Below are 24,239 nucleotides of genomic sequence, written 5' to 3'. Positions count from 1 at the left end.
ATGTTTAATTGACTATAAATCAACATTTTGCAATGGCCATCTCAGTCTCAAGACTTTAACCACATTGAAAACCTGTGGTTTGAAATGAAGAGGGCGGTTCATAAGAGCAGATGGGATATCAAGGATAGCAGGATATCAAGGATAGCAGGATATCAAGGATAGCAGGATATCAAGGATAGCAGGATATCAAGGATAGCAGGATAGCAGAATATCAAGGATAGCAGGATATCAAGGATAGCAGGATATCAAGGATAGCAGGATATCAAGGATCCGGGAAAAGTTCCGTTCAGAGGAATGGTCTAGGATCCCCTACATAAAACATTTAAGAATAAGGCTCAGTGTCATTACCCTCAGAAGGGGAGGATGCTAGAGTACTGACAACAGGTTGTCAATCATTTTTTATCCCTATCAATTTTTTATTTATTTTATTGCTTCATAAACAAAATCTCTTTCTCTGAGCATTTCCCAATTGTATTATTTATTTTATACAGACTTTTTTGCTCATCTTTATCAAGGGTGCTCATAATTATGGACCTGACTGTATATTATATACCCATTGATTATATACCCATTGACCCATTGATTCTTGAATATTAGAACTTATATTATTTAACTTAATTCCTTACGAGGTTAGTTCAACTGTCGTACCCAATCAGAACCCAAAATATAAACATGTTAAGTCCATTGTTTGAATACAATGTAATTGTAAAAAGAAAATCACTGTATAGCCTCAAAACATGGTTAGAACTATAATTTTGACGTCAGGGATGGTCAATCCTTGCATCCATAGCTCTGTCTATGAATTTGATAGTGGCTACATTTCTCCAGCCCCATCCCTCATCTTTATACCAAAATAGTGGCAGGGTGTCTGCTTTGTTATAGTTTGAACTGCAAGATTGCCCCTTTGTAGCTGTACTCACTCTAGTAAAGACCGTTTTTTTGGGGATTGGCATGTGACATGAGATATACTATATCCAGTGTTTGCAGCTACAGTGCATGTATCAAATAACTGGGACATAGACTGAGACACCACAGACATGAGACTGAAACAAAATGTACAATTTTCAGTAGTTTTATTGAAAAATGCCTCTTCTGTTTCAGAAATAAATAAGAAAATAAGACTGTGGAGTTCACAATGTGCAGTTAAAACATGAAAAGGCAATTCTATGTCCATAGTCTTGCAAACAAATTCCAACTGCATTTGGTATTGATACAAAACAATAACTATAATCTGATTTGTTTTTGTTTTGTTGAAATCTTAAATATACAACACAGACAGGCAACTCCACCGTTGGGAAAAATCAGCTGTGAGTTAGTATTATAAAAAAAAGATACACATTTGGTCTAAAGTAACTCATTGAAAGCCTGATTTGATAATCGCTGGGAATCTTTGGGAACTTTTAATGGAGCTGCAACCAGTAACCCTCTTTCTGATGAAGAGGGTGGCCAACTACATGATTTCAAAAGAACAACAGACAGCTTGACATTGTGAAATTTGCAATGAACTGTGAGGTACAGGGCTAATGTGGAGGGGTACAGAGACATACATATACCTTCCCCAACGTATTTGCTGACTTTCCGATGATTAGTGCATTAAACATTGGACTCTAACACTTAATGCAGTTATGTTACAAGCAGAGACACTTAAAGAAACAGTTAGCAAGCACACAGGTTTGTAATGAAATAATGTCCAGATTCATTATATTTCCACTTAATCTTGCTAAACTTAATTTGTTGATGCGTAAAGATATGTTCAATAAAGCCAAGGGTATCAGACCCATAGATTTTATTCTCTGAATTTCACTTAATAATCGCACATGTAATAATGGAGATAAATTCAATATAACAATCCTTTGTTTTGTTTTTGTTTATGGTGCTATCCTCTCGGTATCGTCTCTTGATAGTGACCTCTTTCCTCTCTGGTTTCGTGAGTAACCAGGCGACTGTATTGCCTCAGATTCATCTTCCGGTTCTTCCTCGGGTATAGGGACTAGGTAGGTTTCAGGGTCGGGCTCGTAGCCGGTGGCTAGAAACATTAGTTTGGCCAATCAAACAGGACTTTAGTCAACAGGCTGAGACTTAACATGCACAATGTACATCCTAAACATGAATAATCAAACCAACGTGTTGAATGTATGGACCAAAGAACTGTCATTTATCTTGCTTGTATGTTAGAGTGATTACATGCGCTCCTGAACTTAATGTTATTGAGAAATATGAACCATATTGAACACATACATAAAGATAAATACCAATTCAAGTAATAAAGCTGGGATTGATATGTAACAAAACACTAATACAACACTGCCACTTGTCTCTAGCTCTATCCTATCCTTTTTCTACTCCTAAAACCCATTGTGGTGTTATACAACAAATGTTCCTCAGCAAATTAACTAATATATATATATATATATACTACCATTCAAAAGTTTAGGGTCACTTAGAAATATCCTTGTTTTTGAAAGAAAATCCCATTTTTTGTCCATTAAAATAACATCAAATTAATCAGAAATACAGTGTAGGCATTATTAATGTTGTAAATGACTATTGTAGCTGGAAACGGCAGATTTTGTATGGAATATCTACATAGGCCCATTATCAGCAACCATCACTCCTGTGTTCCAATGGCACGTTGTGTTAGCTAATCCAAGTTTATCATTTTAAAAGGCTAATTGATCATTAGAAAACCCTTTTGCAATTATGTTAGCACAGCTGAAAACTGTTGTTCTGATTAAAGAAGCAATAAAACTGGCTTTTAGACTAGTTGAGTATCTGGAGCATCAGAATTTGTGGGTTCGATTACAGGCTCAAAATGTCCAGAAACAAATACTTTCTTCTGAAATCAGTCAGCCTATTCTTGTTCTGAGAAATGAAGGCTATTTCATGCGAGAAATTGCCAAGAAACTGAAGATCTCGTACAACGCTGTGTACTACTTCACAGAACAGCGCAAACTGGCCCTAACCAGAATAGAAAGAGGAGTGGGAGGACGCCCAGTGCACAACTGAGCAAGAGGACAAGTACATTAGAGTGTCTAGTTTGAGAAACAGATGCCTCACATGTCCTCAATTGGCAGCTTCATTGAATAACACCCGCAAAACACCAGTCTCAACTTAAACAGTGAGGAGGCAACTCCAGTATGCTGGCCTTCTAGGCAGAGTTGTGAAGAAAAAAACATTTCTCAGACTGGCCAATAAAAAGAAAGGATTAAGATGAGCAAAAGAACACAGACACTGGACAGTGGAACTCTGCCTAGAAGGCCAGCATCCCGGAGTCGCTTTGTCATTATGGGGTATTGTGAGTAGATTGATGAGGAAAAAAAACAATTGAATCCATTTTAGAATAAGGCTGTAACATAGCAAAATGTGGAAAAAGTCAAGGTGTCTGAATACTATATATATATATATAAACAGAAGAAAATGGTAGGAAAAGAACGTTTAGCATAGGTTAGGCAAACATACAAAGAATATCATGATTAAATGTACAAATGTCACATGCTTCGGTTTGGACCGGAGCACAAGCTGTGTAAATCACAGGCCTCATACTGTAATAAAACAGAGGTTATGCTGGCAGTAAGTCAGTAAGAAGCGGGTTATACGGCACAAGCTCAATACAGATGTTAAATGATTTTAGTGGATTGTGTGGTTCAAACATCATTTACAAGGCACAATTAGTTTATTTACAGATATCACCTCTACGTCAACATGTTAACACTTGTTCTTTGGCTATGATATCCACTTTGTTAGTAGTTTTTGGTTTGTTTGTTTTTTTACATGCTCCTTCCGGCGTAGAGAAGCACTTTCTCTCTGTTTGCTGGGGTTTTGGTTCAAGATGCAAACAGGCCAGTAGGGTTGCCATCTCTGCAGCTTGTCTGATAGTAGCTGTGAAGTGGTGTTAGTGCGAGTCCACTCCTTTCTGTCTCGTTTTTGGGTTTTTAACGTTGTTCATTAATTATGTCCCCGGTGGTTATCCTTAAGGGCTCATTAGCCAGTGAGCTAACATCTCAGAAACAGGACTGTAAGCAGCACAGGCAGCATAGAGAGTTTACTAGGACCGACCTGGAAACAGTTCAAACAGGGGGTTAGATCTCTCTCTTGCAGAAAGTTATTTGCCATTTCTATTTCTACTTGGCAGTGTTTAACATGCAATTATGAATATCCACTCTATAACAAACATATTGAGGCCTTGGACGTAAAGGGTTCATAATGTTGCCAAAAGGGGGTTGTCAGGACAAAAATACGTCCACTGTCCCATTTGAATAAACTTTTGTTAACAATTGCATTTTGTTTAGAACCCTTGAAACCCATGACCTCCGTACATTGAACCAGAGCGTTAGCTGTTGAGTATAAAGATGTAAATAAATTAGTGTGCATACGTTACATTCACTATGTATTCAGCTACCCTGCCGTGCAGATTGGGATTCAGTCAGTTGTGGACATACCTGGGTAACCTTGTCCATTGTAAGGAATGCCAACACACTGGGAGGAGTCGCAGTAGCCAGGGGGTCCAGGTGGTCCCCTCACTCCTGAGGTTCCCTGGCGACCAGGAGGGCCCCGAGGCCCAGCAGAGCCCGTAGTACCTGTGGCGCCAGTTCGAGCCTCGCCTGGTGGCCCTGGGAGTAGGGAGAGGGAGATGGGTTGTGGAAAAATAATTAAAGAATAGTCAAAACGAAACCTCCCTGACATCACCCTTAAATCCCAACTGGAAGTGGAGGGGGGGACTATTGGTTTCTACCACTGTAATTTAAATATTTAGACGGCTCAATTAAAAGTCTGATAAGAAGTGAGCCAGTCAGGGCTCTGGTGAGTTACTCCCTGCCCCTGTCTGTCTAGACAGTACAAACAAAGGATGGAATTTCCTCCACTCTCTCGCTCTCTCTTGCTCTTTGATCTCTTAAGTGAGCACATGTGTTGTCAATGAAGGAGCCACCAAAGCAACGCTCATTGTACAACAATCTGATTCTCCCACTCAACAATGAGTCATCATCGCTAGCTAACTAGCTTCCTCCTACAGGAGTTTAGTAGTGTCTTAGTTCATTCACAGAAACAGACTTGGCAGTGTTCGACAGGAGGGGGAAGTAGACATCATATATAGTCTGACATTCCCACTAGCCCCCCTACCCCTTATGATAGGAAAGCTTCTGGGGACTCAGGGCCTTCACATGCTGAATATCAATTAAAGGTGGATGTTATGTTGCCTCCATAAAGACAGCATAATATGAACAGTGAATAAGACTATTAGAGACTAATCCTCATCCATTTCTAGAATGGGTTTGGGGTCACTGATGGATGTCGGGGTAACATTGTTTTGATGAGAGAAGATAGCAGCTATAATGCATAATGTTACATCTTTCATCCAGAAATAGACCTTGGTTCTCAATTCCTTTGATGTAATGTATGTTGATCAAGACGTGTCAACATATCTGTGCGGACCAATCCCGTGAAGAAGAAGCAGAAATTCTCTCTCGAAAAGAGAAGGGTTTTTCTGGGAATACGTTTGACGGTTCCCTGAGAATTTATGAAACACAGCTGCCCGAACGAAGGTTCATGAGACACATCTAGGTAAATCTTGGCCTGCCCCTTGGGTCTGTCATTTATATTGCACTGGGAGGAGTTCTAAGAGTCACAAAGAGAGGTCCAGGGATAGGATTTAGAACAAAATGGCTACCATGGTGAAATAAGTTAAGAACTGTAGATCAGGAAGTAGTGAATAGGAACCTCCTGTCTCCAGATGTTGAGCACAACCATTTACAGTTAGTATGCGGGAAGATTCTTATGTTCCAGGTACAGTTGAAGTCGGAAGTTTACATACACCTTAGCCAAATACATTTAATACATTCACAATTCCTGACATGTAATCCTAGTAAAAATTCCCCGTCTTAGGTCAGTTAGGATCACCACTTTATTTGAAGAATGTGAAATGTCAGAATAATAGTCGAAATAATTATTTCTTTCTTTCATCACATTCCCAGTGGGTCAGAAGTTTGCATACACTCAATTAGTATTTGGTAGCATTGCCTTTAAATTGTTTAACTCAGGTCAAATGTTTCGGGTAGCCTTCCACAAGCTTTCCACAATAAGTTGGGTGAATTTTGGCCCATTCCTCCTGACAGAGCTGGTGTAACTGAGTCAGGTTTGTAGGCCTCCTTGCTCGCACACGCTTTTTCAGTTCTGCCCACAAATGTTCAATATGATTGAGGTCAGGGCTTGGTGATGGCCACTCCAATACCTTGACTTTGTTGTACTTAAGCCATTTTGCCACAACTTTGGAAGTATGCTTGGGGTCATTGTCCATTTGGAAGACCCATTTGCGACCAAGCTTTAACTTCCTGACTAATGTCTTGAGAAGTTGCTTCAATATATCCACATAATTTTTGTTCCTTATGATGCCATTTATTTTGTGAAGTGCACCGGTCCCTCCTGCAGCAAAGCACCCCCACAACATGATGCTGCCACCCCCGTGCATCATGGTTGGGATGGCGTTCTTCGGCTTGCAAGCCTCCCCCTTTTTCCTTCAAACATAACGATGGTCATTATGGCCAAACAGTTCCATGTGCAGTTGCAAACTGTAATTTGGCTTTTTTTATGGTGGTTTTGAGCAGTGGCTTCTTCCCTGCTGAGCGGCCTTTCAGGTTATGTCGATATAGGACTCGTTATACTGTGGATACACATACTGTTTTACCTATTTCCTCCAGTATCTTCACAAGGTCCTTTGCACTTTTCGCACCAAAGTACGTTGATCTCTAGAAGACAGAATGCATCTCCTTCCTGAGCGGTATGACGGCTGCGTGGTCCCATGGTGTTTATACTTGCATACTATTGTTTGTACAGATGAACCTGATACCTTCAGGCGTTTGGAAATTGCTCACAAGGATAAACCAGACTTGTGGAGGTCTACAATTTTTTTTCTAACGTCTTGACTGATTTCTTATGATTTTCCTATGATGTCAAGCAAAGAGGCACTGAGTTTGAAGGTAGGCCTTGAAATACATCCACAGGTACACCTCCAATTGACTCAAATATATGTCAATTAGCCAATCATAAGCTTCTAAAAGCCATTACATAATTTTCTGGAATTTTCCAAGCTGTTTAAAGGCACAGTCCACTTAGTGTATGTAAACTTCTGACCCACTGGAATTGTGATACAGTGAATTATAAGTCTAATAATCTGTCCGTAAACAATTGTTGGAAAAGTTACTTGTGTCATGCACAAAGTAGATGTCCTAACCGACTTGACAAAACCTACAGTTTGTTAACAAGAAATTTGTGGAGTGGTTGAAAATCGAGTTTTAATGACTCCAAATAAGTGTATGTGAACTTCCGACTTCAACTGTATATGAGGCAAATTACTGAGTCAGGGGCTTCCGTTAATGGTTTCTGTTTTCTTGTGAGATGGGAGACCTTGGCAGAGGCATAGCTGTGAAATGGGTTATTGTACATGAGAAGTGAGTGATGGCCGAGGTCTTACCAGGGGGACCACTGAGTCCTCTCTGTCCTCTCTGTCCTGTTCCAGGGGATCCTCTCTCTCCCTTCTCTCCTGGCGCCCCTGCAAGAGCACAATCAGATACACAGACAACAGGTTATTAGCAATGACAAAAGGTCTCATTGTACAGCACCATGTATTTGTAATAACCACAAATGAGCATGTCTGAGGATGGAGGAAATTGTACATGGATCAGATTTACTATAGGAAGTGAAGCATGATGGCAGATGTCCATCAATTATTTACATGATGTGATGAACTTTATATATTTAGAATAGATGTGTTTTGTACAATCGCTTGCAATCAAAACTTCCATTTGATCTTTGTGCTCCAGTCATTATTTAATTGTACCATTGTTGTAAACGTTGCAATGTTACTCCAGGCTCAAAGAACAGACCAACTGTTATCCTAGGAAGTTAGATAGGTTAAAGAAGAGGACCGTGTCCTGTCATAACTTAAAGTTTTGCATCTCTGATAGGTTGTAATTTACTTTCTAGTCATACAAAAACAGGAAGTAATAAAAACAGGCAAAAATACATAAACAGCACACTATCACTCACCTCTCTCTCCTTGGTTTCCAGGTAAGCCGGGGTTTCCAGGGAAACCATTTCGACCAGTCTGTCCAGGTTCTCCACGGGGACCCGTGTTGCCGGCGGGACCAGGGGGGCCTGCGGGGCCTGGGTTGTTGCTAGAGTAACCGGAGGGGATCTGGTTGATCATATTATTAATTCTGCTCATTTGACCTGAGAGGAATGAATGAAGATATGATTAAGGCAGAGAGAAAAATCACATAGATGGTTTATTTGTATACATTGTATGTGTGTGTAGGTGTACCCAACCAATGCTGGTTTATGAAGGTCTAAATAGGAACTCACTATTCACAAGCTGTTCGCAAACTTGTCTGGCAATGGAACGCATCAGATTCTGAGATGCAAAGTCCCCCTGGAAAACAAACACATTTTGGTGAGACAAGGTCATACTACTCTGAGAAGCAGGGGTCGACAACAGGCTACTCTGAGAAGCAGGGGTCGACAACAGGCTACTCTGAGAAGCAGGGGTCGACAACAGGCTACTCTGAGAAGCAGGGGTCGACAACAGGCTACTCTGAGAAGCAGGGATCGACAACAGGCTACTCTGAGAAGCAGGGATCGACAACAGGCTACTCTGAGAAGCAGGGGTCAACAACAGGCTACTCTGAGAAGCAAGGGTCGACTACATGCTACTCTGAGAAGCGGGGGTCGACAACAGGCTACTCTGAGAAGCAGGGGTCGACAACAGGCTACTCTGAGAAGCAGGGGTCGACTACATGATACTCTGAGAAGCAGGGGTCGACAACAGGCTACTCTGAGAAGCAGGGGTCGACAACAGGCTACTCTGAGAAGCAGGGGTCGACAACAGGCTACTCTGAGAAGCAAGGGTCGACTACATGCTACTCTGAGAAGCAGGGGTCGACAACAGGCTACTCTGAGAAGTAGGGGTCGACTACATGCTACTCTGAGAAGCAGGGGTCGACAACAGGCTACTCTGAGAAGCAAGGGTCGACTACATGCTACTCTGAGAAGCAGGGGTCGACAACAGGCTACTCTGAGAAGTAGGGGTCGACAACAGGCGTCTGGCGGGCAAATAAAAAAGCACCTCCCAAAGTTCTGAGGATTTTGGTTTTTCGTCAAAAAAGGACTAAAATCACCAGGGATTCAGATAAAAATGAGTTTCATTTAGGAAATCTGTTCACCAAGTATTCCCATGAATAAAAAACTATATGTGATCATGTCTCCGTGTAATTAAGGTATGAAATGGTTGTTCTTTTCCAATACAACCCTGCCCTGGACTAAAGGATACAGTAGTTGCCTAGCCCTGTACTAAAGGTTACAGTAGTTGCCTAGCCCTGGACTAAAGGATACAGTAGATGCCTAGCCCTGGACTAAATGTTGCAGTAGTTGTCTAGCCCTGGACTAAAGGATACGGTAGATGCCTAGCCCTGGACTAAAGGCTACAGTAGTTGCCTAGCCATGGACTAAAGGATACAGTAGTTGTCTAGTCCTGGACTAAAGGATACAGTAGTTGTCTAGTCCTGGACTAAAGGATACAGTAGTTGTCTAGTCCTGGACTAAAGGATACGGTAGTTGCCTAGCCCTGGACTAAAGGATACAGTAGTTGGCTCACCCTGGACTAAAGGATACAGTAGTTGCCTAGCCCTGGACTAAAGGATACAGTAGTTGTCTAGTCCTGGACTAAAGGATACAGCACATACCCTCTCTCCCTTTTCTCCTTTTATTCCAGACAGTCCCTGTGGAAAAGAGGAAACATGGATGTTCTCAATACAAGGAAAGCCATTCATTTGCATGATATTTTCAACAAAACACCACAAATACACTATGAAATAGGAAGTTGGTTAACATTTTCCAATTTAATCAAATGAAGTGGGATGATTCAAGACAGTCTTTGAAGAGGTAGGATTTCAGATGTTTTTGGAAGATGGCTAGGGACTCTGCTGTCCTTGATGAAACATACATCATCATCATATGACCACTTGTATTTGTACATACTGGGTTTCCTGTGTCTCCTGGTTTTCCTGGGCTTCCTGTGTTTCCTGGTGAACCCGGAGATCCTGGACTTCCCTGGATGATGAGAAGATGGACAGCGTTATTGCTACATCCACTTACCAAAGTTACGAAACAGTAAACATAAGGACAACAACCACTCCTGGTCCCTGTTAAATAGCTGTTGTACAATAGGGACCAGCCCTATACTGAGATGTATATCCACAGTCAAGGACAACCTGGTATACTGTGCCAAGAACATTTAAAGGACAACACCACCCAAAAACTATCTTTTGGTATTTGTTTCATTACCGGTTGTATTTCTGTATCTTGAAAACTTGATTGCTGACATGCAAAACATTTTTGGTACAATATCAACAATGGACTAACAAATACCAAAAGATAGTTTCTCGGTGGAATTTTCTTTTATCTGGGTGGAAACACTCCCAACAGGGATGGGATGCTTAATGGTCCTCAGAGCAGACCGAATGGTAAAGTAGGCTATATATTAATATATTTATTTTATTTTTTATTTAACCTTTATTTAACTAGGCAAGTTAGTTACGAACAAATTCTTATTTACAATGACGGGCCTACATGTTGACAATGACGTGCTGGCCCTTTGCCTATTGGTATGGTGTGGCCATTAACTACTGTAGAGGCAGGCCTCAACCATAGTAGGGAGAATGAGATGCATGTTTTAGCTGCATTACTGACTGAAGGACTGAGTTTGTCCGTGTTTTGATCACGTCTCCTGGCTGCAGTACTCACCATCGGTCCTGTTGGACCTCTAGGTCCCGATGGTCCTTCCTTCCCTGGTGGTCCCTGGGAAGAGAAGATAGACACTCACAACAGGCAGCAATAAAAGTTGGCATTAAGTTGTTGTTGTGTTAAAGGTATGTTGTCAATGTTAACTTTATTTCTGTATATATGTACTGTACGTTTTATGGTGCTGTTAAACTGGTGATGCTTCCAAGAGATGGGACTATAAAAACTCAGTGAAATAAACCAGGACCTCGCTAATCTCCCTAGCTACCAATCTCTGCAGTGTGTTCTACTGCGCCAGTTTAATGGAGCCCAATGACGTCATCTGACATGCACCAGAATACTAGGAGCACACAACAGTTTAACTGCGCACGTTGAGTGATCACATGCACACGTTGAGTTAAGTAGGTGCTGGCTAGATTCATGGCCTTTCAACAGTGCCTGTACACTGAGCAGCTCTGTGTAGAGGTACAGAGATGCTGATCTTACCCTCACTCCACCTGGTCCAACAGAACCCATAGGACCAGCAGCACCAGCAGGACCCTGCAGGAACACAACACACTCAATCAAACTCTGCTAACCAGTAATAACACACAATTCTGACAAAATGGCACAAAATTGCCTTTTCATTTAGCCAGAAATTATAACTAGTAGTTGTACTGTGTAATAACTGCTCTCTAGTTTCCTTGTGAGAACTCTCTAGTTTTTTAGTGAGAACATGGTAGACTTTTCTGATGCAATTCAGGGTACTTGATTTGGTTGTTGAAATGCATGTTGTTAGCAGAACCATTCGACAGCCAAGGCTGCTATAGTCATAGCCATCTTAATGCGATGAGAGATTCTCAAACAAATTATTCTCAAGTATTACTAACATCACAGGGTAATTGTTACGATTCAGGTGAGTTTCATATTTCGAAAGTAAAGTCGTCCTTGATGGGGGTGAGTGATTCTCAACTAAATTATGTTCATTATTGGCGTCACAGGATAATGCCTCCAATCTTTGAAATCCAGGGGCCGATCATTCAGCACTGGAGTTGTCAGTGATACAATCTGGTCAAGCTGTAGGTTATCAGTGAATAAGTTTGGTCATGGTGGAGGTTGTCAGTGATACATTCTGGTCAAGCTGTAGGTTATCAGTGATACAGTTTGGTCATGGTGGAGGTTGTCAGTGATACAATCTGGTCAAGCTGTAGGTTATCAGTGGATAGGTTTGGTCATGGTGGAGGTTGTCAGTGATACATTCTGGTCAAGCTGTAGGTTATCAGTGATACAGGTTGGTCATGGTGGAGGTTGTCAGTGATACAGTTTGGTCATGGTGGAGTTTATCAGTGATACAGGTTGGTCATGGTGGAGGTTGTCAGTGATACAGTTTGGTCATGGTGGAGGTTGTCAGTGATACAGGTTGGTCATGGTGGAGGTTATCAGTGATACAGGTTGGTCATGGTGGAGGTTATCAGTGATACAGGTTGGTCATGGTGGAGGTTATCAGTGATACAGGTTGGTCATGGTGGAGGTTGTCAGTGATACAGTTTGGTCATGGTGGAGGTTATCAGTGATACAGGTTGGTCATGGTGGAGGTTATCAGTGATACAGGTTGGTCATGGTGGAGGTTATCAGTGATACAGGTTGGTCATGGTGGTGGTTGTCAGTGATACAGGTTGGTCATGGTGGAGGTTATCAGTGATACAGGTTGGTCATGGTGGTGGTTGTCAGTGATACAGGTTGGTCATGGTGGAGGTTATCAGTGATACAGGTTGGTCATGGTGGAGGTTGTCAGTGATACAGGTTGGTCATGGTGGAGGTTATCAGTGATACAGGTTGGTCATGGTGGAGGTTGTCAGTGATACAGGTTGGTCATGGTGGAGGTTATCAGTGATACAGGTTGGTCATGGTGGAGGTTATCAGTGATACAGGTTGGTCATGGTGGAGGTTATCAGTGATACAGGTTGGTCATGGTGGAGATTATCAGTGATACAGTTTGGTCATGGTGGAGGTTGTCAGTGATACAGTTTGGTCATGGTGGAGGTTATCAGTGATACAGTTTGGTCATGGTGGAGGTTGTCAGTGATACAGTTTGGTCATGGTGGAGGTTATCAGTGATACAGGTTGGTCATGGTGGAGGTTATCAGTGATACAGGTTGGTCATGGTGGAGGTTGTCAGTGATACAGTTTGGTCATGGTGGAGGTTGTCAGTGATACAGTTTGGTCATGGTGGAGGTTATCAGTGATACAGGTTGGTCATGGTGGAGGTTATCAGTGATACAGGTTGGTCATGGTGGAGGTTGTCAGTGATACAGGTTGGTCATGGTGGAGGTTATCAGTGATACAGGTTGGTCATGGTGGAGGTTATCAGTGATACAGTTTGGTCATGGTGGAGGTTGTCAGTGATACAGTTTGGTCATGGTGGAGTTTGTCAGTGATACAGTTTGGTCATGGTGGAGGTTGTCAGTGATACAGGTTGGTCATGGTGGAGGTTGTCAGTGATACAGTTTGGTCATGGTGGAGGTTGTCAGTGATACAGTTTGGTCATGGTGGAGGTTATCAGTGATACAGGTTGGTCATGGTGGAGGTTATCAGTGATACAGGTTGGTCATGGTGGAGGTTGTCAGTGATACAGGTTGGTCATGGTGGAGGTTATCAGTGATACAGGTTGGTCATGGTGGAGGTTATCAGTGATACAGGTTGGTCATGGTGGAGGTTGTCAGTGATACAGTTTGGTCATGGTGGAGGTTGTCAGTGATACAGTTTGGTCATGGTGGAGGTTGTCAGTGATACAGTTTGGTCATGGTGGAGGTTATCAGTGATACAGTTTGGTCATGGTGGAGGTTGTCAGTGATACAGTTTGGTCATGGTGGAGATTATCAGTGATACAGTTTGGTCATGGTGGAGGTTGTCAGTGATACATTCTGGTCAAGCTGTAGGTTATCAGTGATACAGGTTGGTCATGGTGGAGGTTGTCAGTGATACAGTTTGGTCATGGTGGAGGTTATCAGTGATACAGGTTGGTCATGGTGGAGGTTATCAGTGATACAGGTTGGTCATGGTGGAGGTTATCAGTGATACAGGTTGGTCATGGTGGAGGTTGTCAGTGATACAGTTTGGTCATGGTGGAGGTTATCAGTGATACAGGTTGGTCATGGTGGAGGTTATCAGTGATACAGGTTGGTCATGGTGGAGGTTATCAGTGATACAGGTTGGTCATGGTGGAGATTATCAGTGATACAGTTTGGTCATGGTGGAGGTTGTCAGTGATACAGTTTGGTCATGGTGGAGGTTGTCAGTGATACAGTTTGGTCATGGTGGAGGTTATCAGTGATACAGTTTGGTCATGGTGGAGGTTATCAGTGATACAGTTTGGTCATGGTGGAGGTTGTCAGTGATACAGTTTGGTCATGGTGGAGGTTGTCAGTGATACAGTTTGGTCATGGTGGAGGTTATCAGTGATACAGTTTGGTCATGGTGGAGGTTGTCAGTGATACAGCTTGGTCATGGTGGAGGTTGTCAGTGATACAGTTTGGTCATGGTGGAGGTTGTCAGTGATACAGGTTGGTCATGGTGGAGGTTATCAGTGATACAGGTTGGTCATGGTGGAGGTTGTCAGTGATACAGTTTGGTCATGGTGGAGGTTATCAGTGATACAGTTTGGTCATGGTGGAGGTTGTCAGTGATACAGTTTGGTCATGGTGGAGGTTGTCAGTGATACAGTTTGGTCATGGTGGAGGTTGTCAGTGATACAGTTTGGTCATGGTGGAGGTTATCAGTGATACAGTTTGGTCATGGTGGAGGTTGTCAGTGATACAGTTTGGTCATGGTGGAGGTTGTCAGTGATACAGTTTGGTCATGGTGGAGGTTGTCAGTGATACAGTTTGGTCATGGTGGAGGTTGTCAGTGATACAGTTTGGTCATGGTGGAGGTTGTCAGTGATACAGTTTGGTCATGGTGGAGGTTATCAGTGATACAGTTTGGTCATGGTGGAGAATGTGTGGTTGACCAGTTCCAAAGCCCTTAACAATTCATTATAAGCTGTTTCCTCTTGTTTCCTCTTTACAAGAGGGGCAATGAATCCATCTAACGTAAGAAGATAAAGGATATCCTCCAAGAAATACCCAGGCCAGGGTAGCTTTGACTTTTGATATGTTGTTCCATTGTCTCCAGTCATCGTTCTTTGGGCTTTTGTCCCATTGTCTCCAGCCATCGTTCTTTGGGCTTTTGATGCAATTTAGGATCCAAATATTCCCAGACACTTTGATGGTCATTGGCAACCTTGACGGATGTAGTCTTATAATCCTGAGGTTGCTTATCTTCACATCCCTTCTTTTCTCAGCTATTTAAATCCAATTAGTGGCACCTAAGTAAAACGAAGAATACACTCACAGGGTTCTTCGGCTGTCCCCATAGGTGAACCCTTTTTGGTTCCAAGTAGAACTCTTTTGGGTTTCATGTAGAACCCTCTGGGGAAAGGGTTCTACATGGAACTCAATAGGGTTGTACCTGGAACCAAAAGGGTTCTACCTGAAACCAAAAAGGGTTCTTCAAATGGTTCTCCTATGGGACAGCCGGATAACCATTTTAGGTTCTAGATAGCAAATTATTTCTAGGAGTGTAGTCTACAATTCACTCTTTTTGGCCATGACTATAGGGTTTACACTATGGGGTTTACAGTATAGGGTTTACAGTATAAGTTTTACACTATAGGTTTTACAGTATAGGGTTGACACTATAGGGTTGACACTATAGGGTTGACAGTATAGAGTTTACACTATAGGGTTGACAGTATAGAGTTTACACTATAGGGTTTACAGTATCGGTTTTACAGTATAGGGTTTACACTATAGGGTTTACACTATAGTGTTTACAGTATAGGTTTTACAGTATAGGTTTTACAGTATAGGGTTGACAGTATAGGGTTTACAGTATAGGGTTGACAGTATAGGGTTGACACTATAGGGTTGACACTATAGGGTTGACACTATAGGGTTGACAGTATAGAGTTTACACTATAGGGTTGACAGTATAGAGTTTACACTATAGGGTTTACAGTATCGGTTTTACAGTATCGGTTTTACAGTATAGGGTTTACACTATAGTGTTTACAGTATAGGTTTTACAGTATAGGTTTTACAGTATAGGGTTGACAGTATAGGGTTGACAGTATAGGGTTGACAGTATAGGGTTGACAGTATAGGGTTGACAGTATAGAATATGTAAAATTCATATTAATCCTCTATTCCCGTTAGCAAGACTCTTCTGTGCTCCATGATAGCTTAACTGCACCACTGGCCTTCCACTGAAAATCAGCAGGTTGCTTGGAGTGTATACCCCACTCTGGGGACTGCATGGTCTACCTCCCACTTTGAATGTGGTTTCAGCTTTGCCATGTGGACAGATTCCAGACTCCAGTAGCGCTGTTTCTCTCTGTGGATCGTCTCTGGTTTCTTGTTGAAAACCACAGCTAATGAAAAAGAAAGCTGTACTCACTTGCAGCCCAGTCAGGCCTGAGTCTCCGGGATCTCCCTTTGGTCCGGGACGGCCCTGAGAAGACAAAGGGAAGGAGAGGTTTAGAGCTGGAGTACAAAGAGAACTCCAACGCTAAATAACTACAGATCTGCTCTGTCTCTTGACCACGTAGTCTGTCACTGAGAGTGAATTTACATCCCAGCTTCAGGAGGATGTCTAGGAATGAATGAGGTCGTCTTAACACAGAGTAACTGTGTGTGTGCATCATACGTCAGGGAGGACATCCTACAGTCCCCCAGACTGTAAATCCCTAACAACACTGCAGATGACTTACAGGTTCTCCGGGCAGAGACAAGCCATTAGGGCCTTGTGGACCTGGAGGTCCGGATGGTCCTGGAAGTCCTTGTTCTCCACGGGGGCCCATTGAACCCTATGGTAGAAGCAGAACGACAAAACCAAACAGTCACACTAATATTCAACTATTTACACCATATCTCCCGGTAGACCTCCCCACTGCTTTTCCCAGCAGGGCTGAGAGAATGAGAAGGAACCAGAACAATCAGTGACCGTTGGTGAGAAACATGTTCTACTTCTCATCAGACCTCTCAACATAGACCTCCTTAAATCAAGCTGGGGGGAAATAAACAGGACCTAACAAGCTGGAAATTATACAGTACATTCAATAAGTGAGTTCAGATGTGAGAAATTTGTTTTGGCTGATGGGGCATGCTAATGGTATGTGCTTTGAGATAACTACTGCATTAGGCTGAACTCTGATTTACTGTAAATGCGTTAGGCCTTGGACTGTATCCCAGCTCAGTAGGATATGGCTTGATTTATAGTCGGATTCAGGCTTGGACCACACATCCATAATATTCAATTAATCGCTCTGGATCCAAGTGTGTGTTAAATGGCTTGATACTGATACAAAACCATTACTTACAGTTGGGCCTGAGTCTCCTCTCTCTCCTCTAGGTCCTTTAGTACCTGGTCCACCCTGGGAAAGTCAAGAAAGGATGAGAGACAGAGTCAGAGACTGAGAGTCAGAGCCATCTCCACAACAGGAGCTGCTTCCAGACCTAAATCCCAAGCCAGCAGGAATCCCCCAGTGGCTTAGTGAGGTTGCAGAGTGAAGCAAACATATTCCAGATGTACTGTTTTTTCGATGGGCATTTATCTTTTGACACAACCCTAAGTCTGATAGTCCACACCTCATTGCACACCATTCATCTCATCTCCCTGTCTTTCGTTTTCCATGGGAAAAAACACAGATACTCACATGTTGACCCCACTCTAATATTCACATGCTTAATCTATAGAGCGGGGCAACAGTTATGAGGAGAAAAGTACCCCTGGAAAACTATTCCTATATGTCCACATAATCATAGTGGGGATTGAGAGTGGCATCACCATCATCATCGTCATCACATTAGTGAGTAGAGAGAGAGCCCTGCCTCAAGACGAGGACAGACAGAAGCAGAGAGAGCCCTGCCTCAAGACGAGGACAGACAGAAGCCGAGAGAGCCCTGCCTCAAGACGAGGACAGACAGAAGCAGAGAGAGCCCTGCCTCAAGACGAGGACAGACAGAAGCAGAGAGAGCCCTGCCTCAAGACGAGGACATACAGAAGCAGAGAGAGCCCTGCCTCAAGACGAGGACAGACAGAAGCAGAGAGAGCCCTGCCTCAAGACGAGGACAGACAGAAGCAGAGAGAGCCCTGCCTCAAGACGAGGACAGACAGAAGCAGAGAGAGCCCTGCCTCAAGACGAGGACAGACAGAAGCAGAGAGCCCTGCCTCAAGATGAGGACAGACAGAAGCAGAGAGAGCCCTGCCTCAAGATGAGGACAGACAGAAGCAGAGAGAGCCCTGCCTCAAAATGAGGACAGACAGAAGCAGAGAGAGCCCTGCCTCAAGATGAGGACAGACAGAAGCAGAGAGAGCCCTGCCTCAAGATGAGGACAGATGGTGGGATGGTTATTGTCTTTACCGAGGGGCCGGGTGGTCCCGGTGGGCCAACGCTGTCCTGTGCACATGTGCAGGCATGGGGAAGAGCCGGGCACTTAAGCTCATCTCTCTGCAGTAGAGAAAGGAAGAAAGACAATAAGAATGTTATTTCATTTTTTACTGAAATACAACAGTAATAGTTTGTTCATCTCTTGACATCTGTGGGCCTTTCTGGTAACTCACGAAATACAACAAGTGCAAATAGGAGTATCTGGGATGAAAATGAGTGTCACTGCTCTGGCATTCCAAACTATAAAATGATGCCTTGAAATTTTCTGCTAGGAAACACATTAGAAAGGCTGCTAAAGCCATGATAAAACTGGGGTGCATACTAAAATATAACTGCTACAATAGCATGGCCTACACACAAATACTATTTGACAACAAACAATCCATCCGGTTTTTTTGTGGAAGGGAATATGTGAAATCTTATACAACACAGCCTTCATTGACATGATACATTAATATCTCATGCAAATTACACAGAGAGAGATGGGTAATTGGCTATAGTCAAGTATATAACATGTATCCAGTAATAAACATATCATAGATGGGTACAATGATTTATACTGTCCACCTCATGATCAAAGGGACCAGTTGTTTTGGTGGGGTTGGGATTGTAAAACTGCACTGAGATTAGTCCATTTAGTGAGGAATACAATGGTCTATTCAGGCCTGACAGTGCAATCATTTCATTTCAAATAACTTTCTTGCCAGCTAGGCATCACTTCGTAATGGCTATACAGCATGTTCACTCTTAAACATTAGGAATGACATATAAAACTCCAAAATTAACATGCAAAACTACAATGGCTCTCTTAACCTATAGTATCTGCTCAATGGTGTATAGTGAAAGATGAGCAGAGTCAATGTATCAAGGCTTGATGGTACAGTACTGTACAGATATGAGGCCGTACTAGAGGGCTGTTTACAGTGAAGCTGCTCTTACCGTGGCCGGGAGATCACAGCATTTGTCTCTGCTGGTCCAGCTCAAGCTGCACACAATATCAAACATCTGGAGCTGGAACTGCACAACAGAACAGAAAGATGAGAGAAGAGAGAGACGAACACAGATGGGTGTTACACATGGCTTCCATTGAGCTCCAGCGTTCAGGACTTAGAAACAACATGGCTCCAGACGCAGGCAAGAACCCACAGAGAGCTGGAACACAGATAGCATGAGAGAACAAGACAGAGAGAGAGCAGAGTCTTCCATCCCTCCAACAATGACCACGAGTTGTCAGCTCTTAATTGAGCATCAACACATGAGGAGCACAGCTGGGCACTTTGCACTTCACAGTTCACACCAACAGCTTGTGTGTGAGTGAGGGATGCATTTTATCAGGAGTTTTCCATTTCAAATAAGTGTTGTCAATTTTTCACTCACTGTAGCCGACTCTCTCTTTGATCCTCCTGACTTTGCCATCTTGCCCAGCACTTCATAGCCATCTGTGGAGATGTTGTTGGCCTCCTTGATGGGTTTCTCTGCAACCTCCTGGCAGTCCACATTCAGTTTGACCCTCTCGGGAGAGACACTGATGTGAAGCTTTAGGAGAAGGAGGAAGAGGATTATTAGTTAAGACCACTCTAGTCTTCTCAATATGAACAACTACTGCAACAATATTTGGGCATAATGGCTTGGTATAGAGTACTGAAAGTGTTCCGTGTTTTTCACATGGTATTTCTGCAATAGCCTAGTGGTGGCAGGTACTAGTGTAGTAGCAGGTAGCCTAGTGGTTAGAGCGTTGGACCAGTAACCGAAAGGTTGCAAGGTCGAATCCCCGAGCTGACAAGGTAAAAATTGTTCTCCCTGTTGATCTGCCCCTGAACAAGGCAGTTAACCCACTGTTCCTAGGCCGTCAATGAAAATAAGAATATGTTCTTAACTGACTTGCCTAGTTAAATAACGGTAAGAAATAAATAAAAGCACAATTCTTCTTCACAATTCGTCTCGTACCATAAACTAAGAACCCAGTTGAGCCAATGTGCAAACGAAACCCCTAAAGTCTTCTAACTGGTGTTTATAAGGACGCTGATACTGTATTTTACTAAATCACCATTATTAATATGATTTTCTGTAAAGAAGCTAATTAAAAATCATTGTAAGAAGTAAGAACATTCCGGGTTGTAGGTCCCTTGGAAAAAAGTTAATGTCAGCCACTTTGACTGATAAACAGAATGATCAGCATGAAAACTATAGCCTATACATGAAATAACACAAAACTGCCAGGGTATGGGCCATTTCTCAACATGATTAACTCTCCAAAACTCCCATCACATCTCGAAATGATGTTGTTTATGGTACACCATCAAAAGTGCTACACTCTCCATACTTTCCTGCGCAGCTGCATTTTTCTGCCGAACATTCTGACAAGCTTTCACCCTGACAGAGACAGCAGGCTAACGTTGCTGTGTTACTGTCCTACAGAGCGAAACCAACCAGACTTGACAACCACTCACAACATTATTATCTGGCCAACCACAGGAGAGGGGAGGGTCTGATACCCCAAGATCCTGGCATGGGCATACATGATGCACTTGAGGGCTTACCAAAATAATGCTAAATTACATACTGCAAGTGCAAATAATGCGTACATATACATTATTTCACTAACCAACAAGAATATTTCTGCAAAATGAGGATTCAAGAAAATGTCAGTGTCCTTCACCGAGACTCATCATTTGAAAGCAACATGAAATTCCAGCAGTTGGCTGATGATGGGGAACACGAAGCATATTCTATTGGAATACAATCAACGAGTCACACAATGGCTCATTCTCTAACAAGGGCCTGATTATGATTATGAAAATCTGCTGAATGGATCAAAAACCACAGGAGTCAAGAAAGACTAGACCTTGACTTCTACTATTACTGACCAAGTCACAATTACACTTAATTACTCCTCCCTCTGACTATAACTCCTCTAGACAATGACAGATCTCTTTTTCAGCACTGCATTCACGCTTAGGATGGATCCTCCTTCTGGTATACTATAAACCATAGTCAGAACAAGTTGTCCAGTCCACAGACATAGCAACAGTATACTGTATATGGCTATATTTGGGTTCCAGTGTGTCTGACATACTTTCATGATTTCTATCAGACTCCATTTTACTGTTGTTGGCTGTGTCTTCACAACTCCATGTTTTCACTCCATTTCACGGTGGCGCGTGAAATCACAATTCACATGCAGCCTGATATGGGAATCCTACATTAGTTTGATTAAAAGTAAAAGTGGATCTTTCCTGATATTTTTGATGCACTGACAAATTGCAGATTTCACCAACTCTTTCCAGGAATAGACTAAATCGTTCTTCATGTATACCACTGCCGCCATATCATTGCAGACATCTACGCTCCCATGTCCAGTCTTGGATACAATATTCCCATCCTGGTTTCAGAAAAGGAGCTTGCTTAGCTTTGTAAAGTCACCGTTTCATATCTGAGTGGCTTCTTCTGTTGCAGGAATGGTTGCATGCGTCATTAAGTCTGCTTGGCTACCTCGCGGAATAGAGGGCTTTTAAAAGAAGGATTCAGAGGAAACTCTTATAATGAGAGTACAAAGAGGGCAGTCAGGGCTATGGAAATGTATCAGTCAGATTGACCAACGTTTTAAACTGCTTTGGTTCTTTGGAGCATTCTCTTCTCCCACTCATTCTCAATTAGTGCTTGCAAATACTGACAAAACCCAACTGCTCATTCCACCCAATCCCTGAATGGAAAGTTTTAGAGAGTTTGGGTCCTCTCAGAGAATAATAGCTGCATTTGTGAAGCTCTAAGTATGGGGAGCCTGTAGAGTGGATGGACTGAATACATCTAGCTATTACCAAAAGCACCATTTTTTTTTCATATTTCCACTTGATCGCAACCAAATGCAAAAAAGCTAATAGCACCAATAATACATACATGAGTTGGTGAAAAACATTCCCCCTTTCAAATCAAACTAGATGTATTGGTCACATACACATATTCGGCAGATGTTATTGCGGGTGTAGCAAAATGCTTGTGTCTCTTATTTAGTGGAACGCTCTTTGCCTGAGAATAAAGTTTTCCCTGGTCAAACGCCCCTCTAAGACCACCACCTCTGCAGTGTGGGGTGGGAATCCCCAGTTGATTAGAAAGGGCTAGCATCTGCTAAAGCTATCATTAGGATATTTCCCACATGGTGAATCAGAGGAGAGCCAGACCTCTCTAACCTGGATAATTCTCTATTTAGCTACTAGCCCAAGGAGAAAGGAGAGGTAGATTAGTCTGCACTCTGTAACATACACACTGCAGGCACCACCACAGCCATAGGAAGAGAAAAGAAGCACACACATCCAACTGGAGCTCTGATGATGTCATTGTGCTGATGTTAGTCATGTCATCGGCTGAGGCCCTGACCCGACATTTTCCAGGTTGAAGGAAAAGCTGAAGTTTTTACATAATAGGAGGCATATTGTTCCCCTTCAGAAACATTGGATACACATTGGATACAACATTCTTCGTCCATTGGAAACAGTCATTTTTCATTTTAGTTGCATCTTACTGACGTTCATTTCTGAAATCGAGGTCATCCCTACAGTCTGATATCTGAGCACAACATTTTAATATTCTGTTCTGCTTTGAGTTGGGGCTGGCGTTTGATGTCCCACATGGGCTCCTCTACTCCTGCTGTGACTGAGTTACGCATAATGTGACAAAAACACTGTATATCACAGTTGTACAACACTGAGAAGATCATTCTAGAGGACCAATGGCTTTTTATACAATAATGACAACCTACAGAGTTAATTCAACTGGGTTAGAAAGCCTTGAGTGACTGATGGAGGTTTACAGTCATGTACAGTAATGACTCAACATACTCACTGACCCCCACTGAGACTTAATATTGTAATCCCAACGTAGAAGATTATTAGGGCCCCAATGGGAATCCACATTCGGAGGCAGTAAAGATGTATAGAAAATGCAATATACATGTATGTCAAAATATCTCCATTCATGTTTACATATTGTTGTAGGTTTCTTTCAGCTTGTTGAATGTTTTTGGTCGATTTCATCCATATTCAGATTTTCTCAGACTGTTAGAAACTGTCTGTTGAAGCAGGAAAATAATTTTATTGACAGATCATTTTATTCAAGCAGAAAATACTCCTGAAAATAACTTATTGGGCACATGCAGCTAGCTTTCTTTTATGCGGTCCAAAAGTACGAAGTGGCTTTTTTTCCCCAATGTATTGAGTTTCATTTATCATAAACGAGGTAAAACAAAACAAACACTGATCCAATAACATCCCACTTCCTCAGAACGTTCTTGAATTCCCACCTGACCGCCGCCAGGACAATGGCCAATCAGTACGCCGTAAGTCTCTGCTAGGCTAACTACAAATAAAATCTTCAGGTTGCACATTGTGCAAGATCACCATGGGTCACCAAAGTCTCCTCCAACCTTTGAAGAGATATTTATCGTCCTTCCAAACCATTCATCAAAGTAACTTCCTTCAGCCTCAGAAAACAAAGCTGACAGCGGAGCATAAAAAGCCTGAAGACTCAACTTTGGCACCGAACCCACATCGCAATACTATAAGATGGATCACATTTAATTTCAGGAGAGGAAAGTAACCGTATCCTAGCTAGATCTTAGTCTTGGCGTTGATTATCCACAAGATCATACCCTCAGGAGGTGTACTCAATGAGGCATAACACTAATCAACAGAAACATCAACTATGAACGGACATGACCGACCATAATGACAGAACACATCTATCATAGGTGGTGACCATATCAAGGCTATACATCCCAGACAGGGTGTCTACTCTGCCTTGGAAATGTATCTAAACATTTTACAACAGAAATTCATTCTTCATTTGAAGATGTATCTTTGGAACCTGGTGTTTTGGATGTTATTATCCCAAATTATTGCTGATTATTGCTGATCTGTATGTCCTTGGGAATTTCAACCAGAAAAATAGGCCAAGATATGTTACTCCTCTGCCAAGCCTTAATGTCACC

The 24,239-nt window shown here is 42.4% G+C and overlaps 1 protein-coding gene across 3 annotated transcripts in view; it reads right to left on the bottom strand.

Annotated features, from left to right (window-relative positions):
- Positions 1 to 1,056: 1,056 nt before the first annotated feature.
- LOC124001189 (collagen alpha-1(XII) chain-like) overlaps positions 1,057 to 24,239 on the bottom strand; it is an 87,014-nt gene continuing 63,831 nt past the window's right edge. For 2 of the 3 annotated variants that reach the window (XM_046307794.1, XM_046307796.1), the window contains 15 exons: positions 19,634 to 19,792; positions 19,196 to 19,273; positions 18,230 to 18,316; positions 17,186 to 17,239; positions 16,577 to 16,672; positions 16,264 to 16,317; positions 11,275 to 11,328; positions 10,792 to 10,845; positions 10,027 to 10,098; positions 9,732 to 9,767; positions 8,356 to 8,422; positions 8,041 to 8,223; positions 7,466 to 7,543; positions 4,440 to 4,610; positions 1,057 to 2,026 (listed from right to left, as the gene is read on the bottom strand). In XM_046307794.1, the coding sequence (XP_046163750.1) occupies positions 1,869 to 2,026; positions 4,440 to 4,610; positions 7,466 to 7,543; positions 8,041 to 8,223; positions 8,356 to 8,422; positions 9,732 to 9,767; positions 10,027 to 10,098; positions 10,792 to 10,845; positions 11,275 to 11,328; positions 16,264 to 16,317; positions 16,577 to 16,672; positions 17,186 to 17,239; positions 18,230 to 18,316; positions 19,196 to 19,273; positions 19,634 to 19,792 (1,401 nt within the window). In that variant the 3' untranslated portion in view covers positions 1,057 to 1,868. Of the gene's footprint in view, positions 2,027 to 3,285; positions 4,057 to 4,439; positions 4,611 to 7,465; positions 7,544 to 8,040; positions 8,224 to 8,355; positions 8,423 to 9,731; positions 9,768 to 10,026; positions 10,099 to 10,791; positions 10,846 to 11,274; positions 11,329 to 16,263; positions 16,318 to 16,576; positions 16,673 to 17,185; positions 17,240 to 18,229; positions 18,317 to 19,195; positions 19,274 to 19,633; positions 19,793 to 24,239 lie in introns of those variants that run through there. The other variant, XM_046307795.1, reaches the window with a different exon arrangement.

This window comes from Oncorhynchus gorbuscha, linkage group LG17 (assembly GCF_021184085.1).
Source record: "Oncorhynchus gorbuscha isolate QuinsamMale2020 ecotype Even-year linkage group LG17, OgorEven_v1.0, whole genome shotgun sequence".
NCBI lineage: Eukaryota > Metazoa > Chordata > Actinopteri > Salmoniformes > Salmonidae > Oncorhynchus > Oncorhynchus gorbuscha.
Note: the sequence above shows the minus strand (reverse complement) of the source record. Positions and strands in the feature narration are given on the sequence as shown.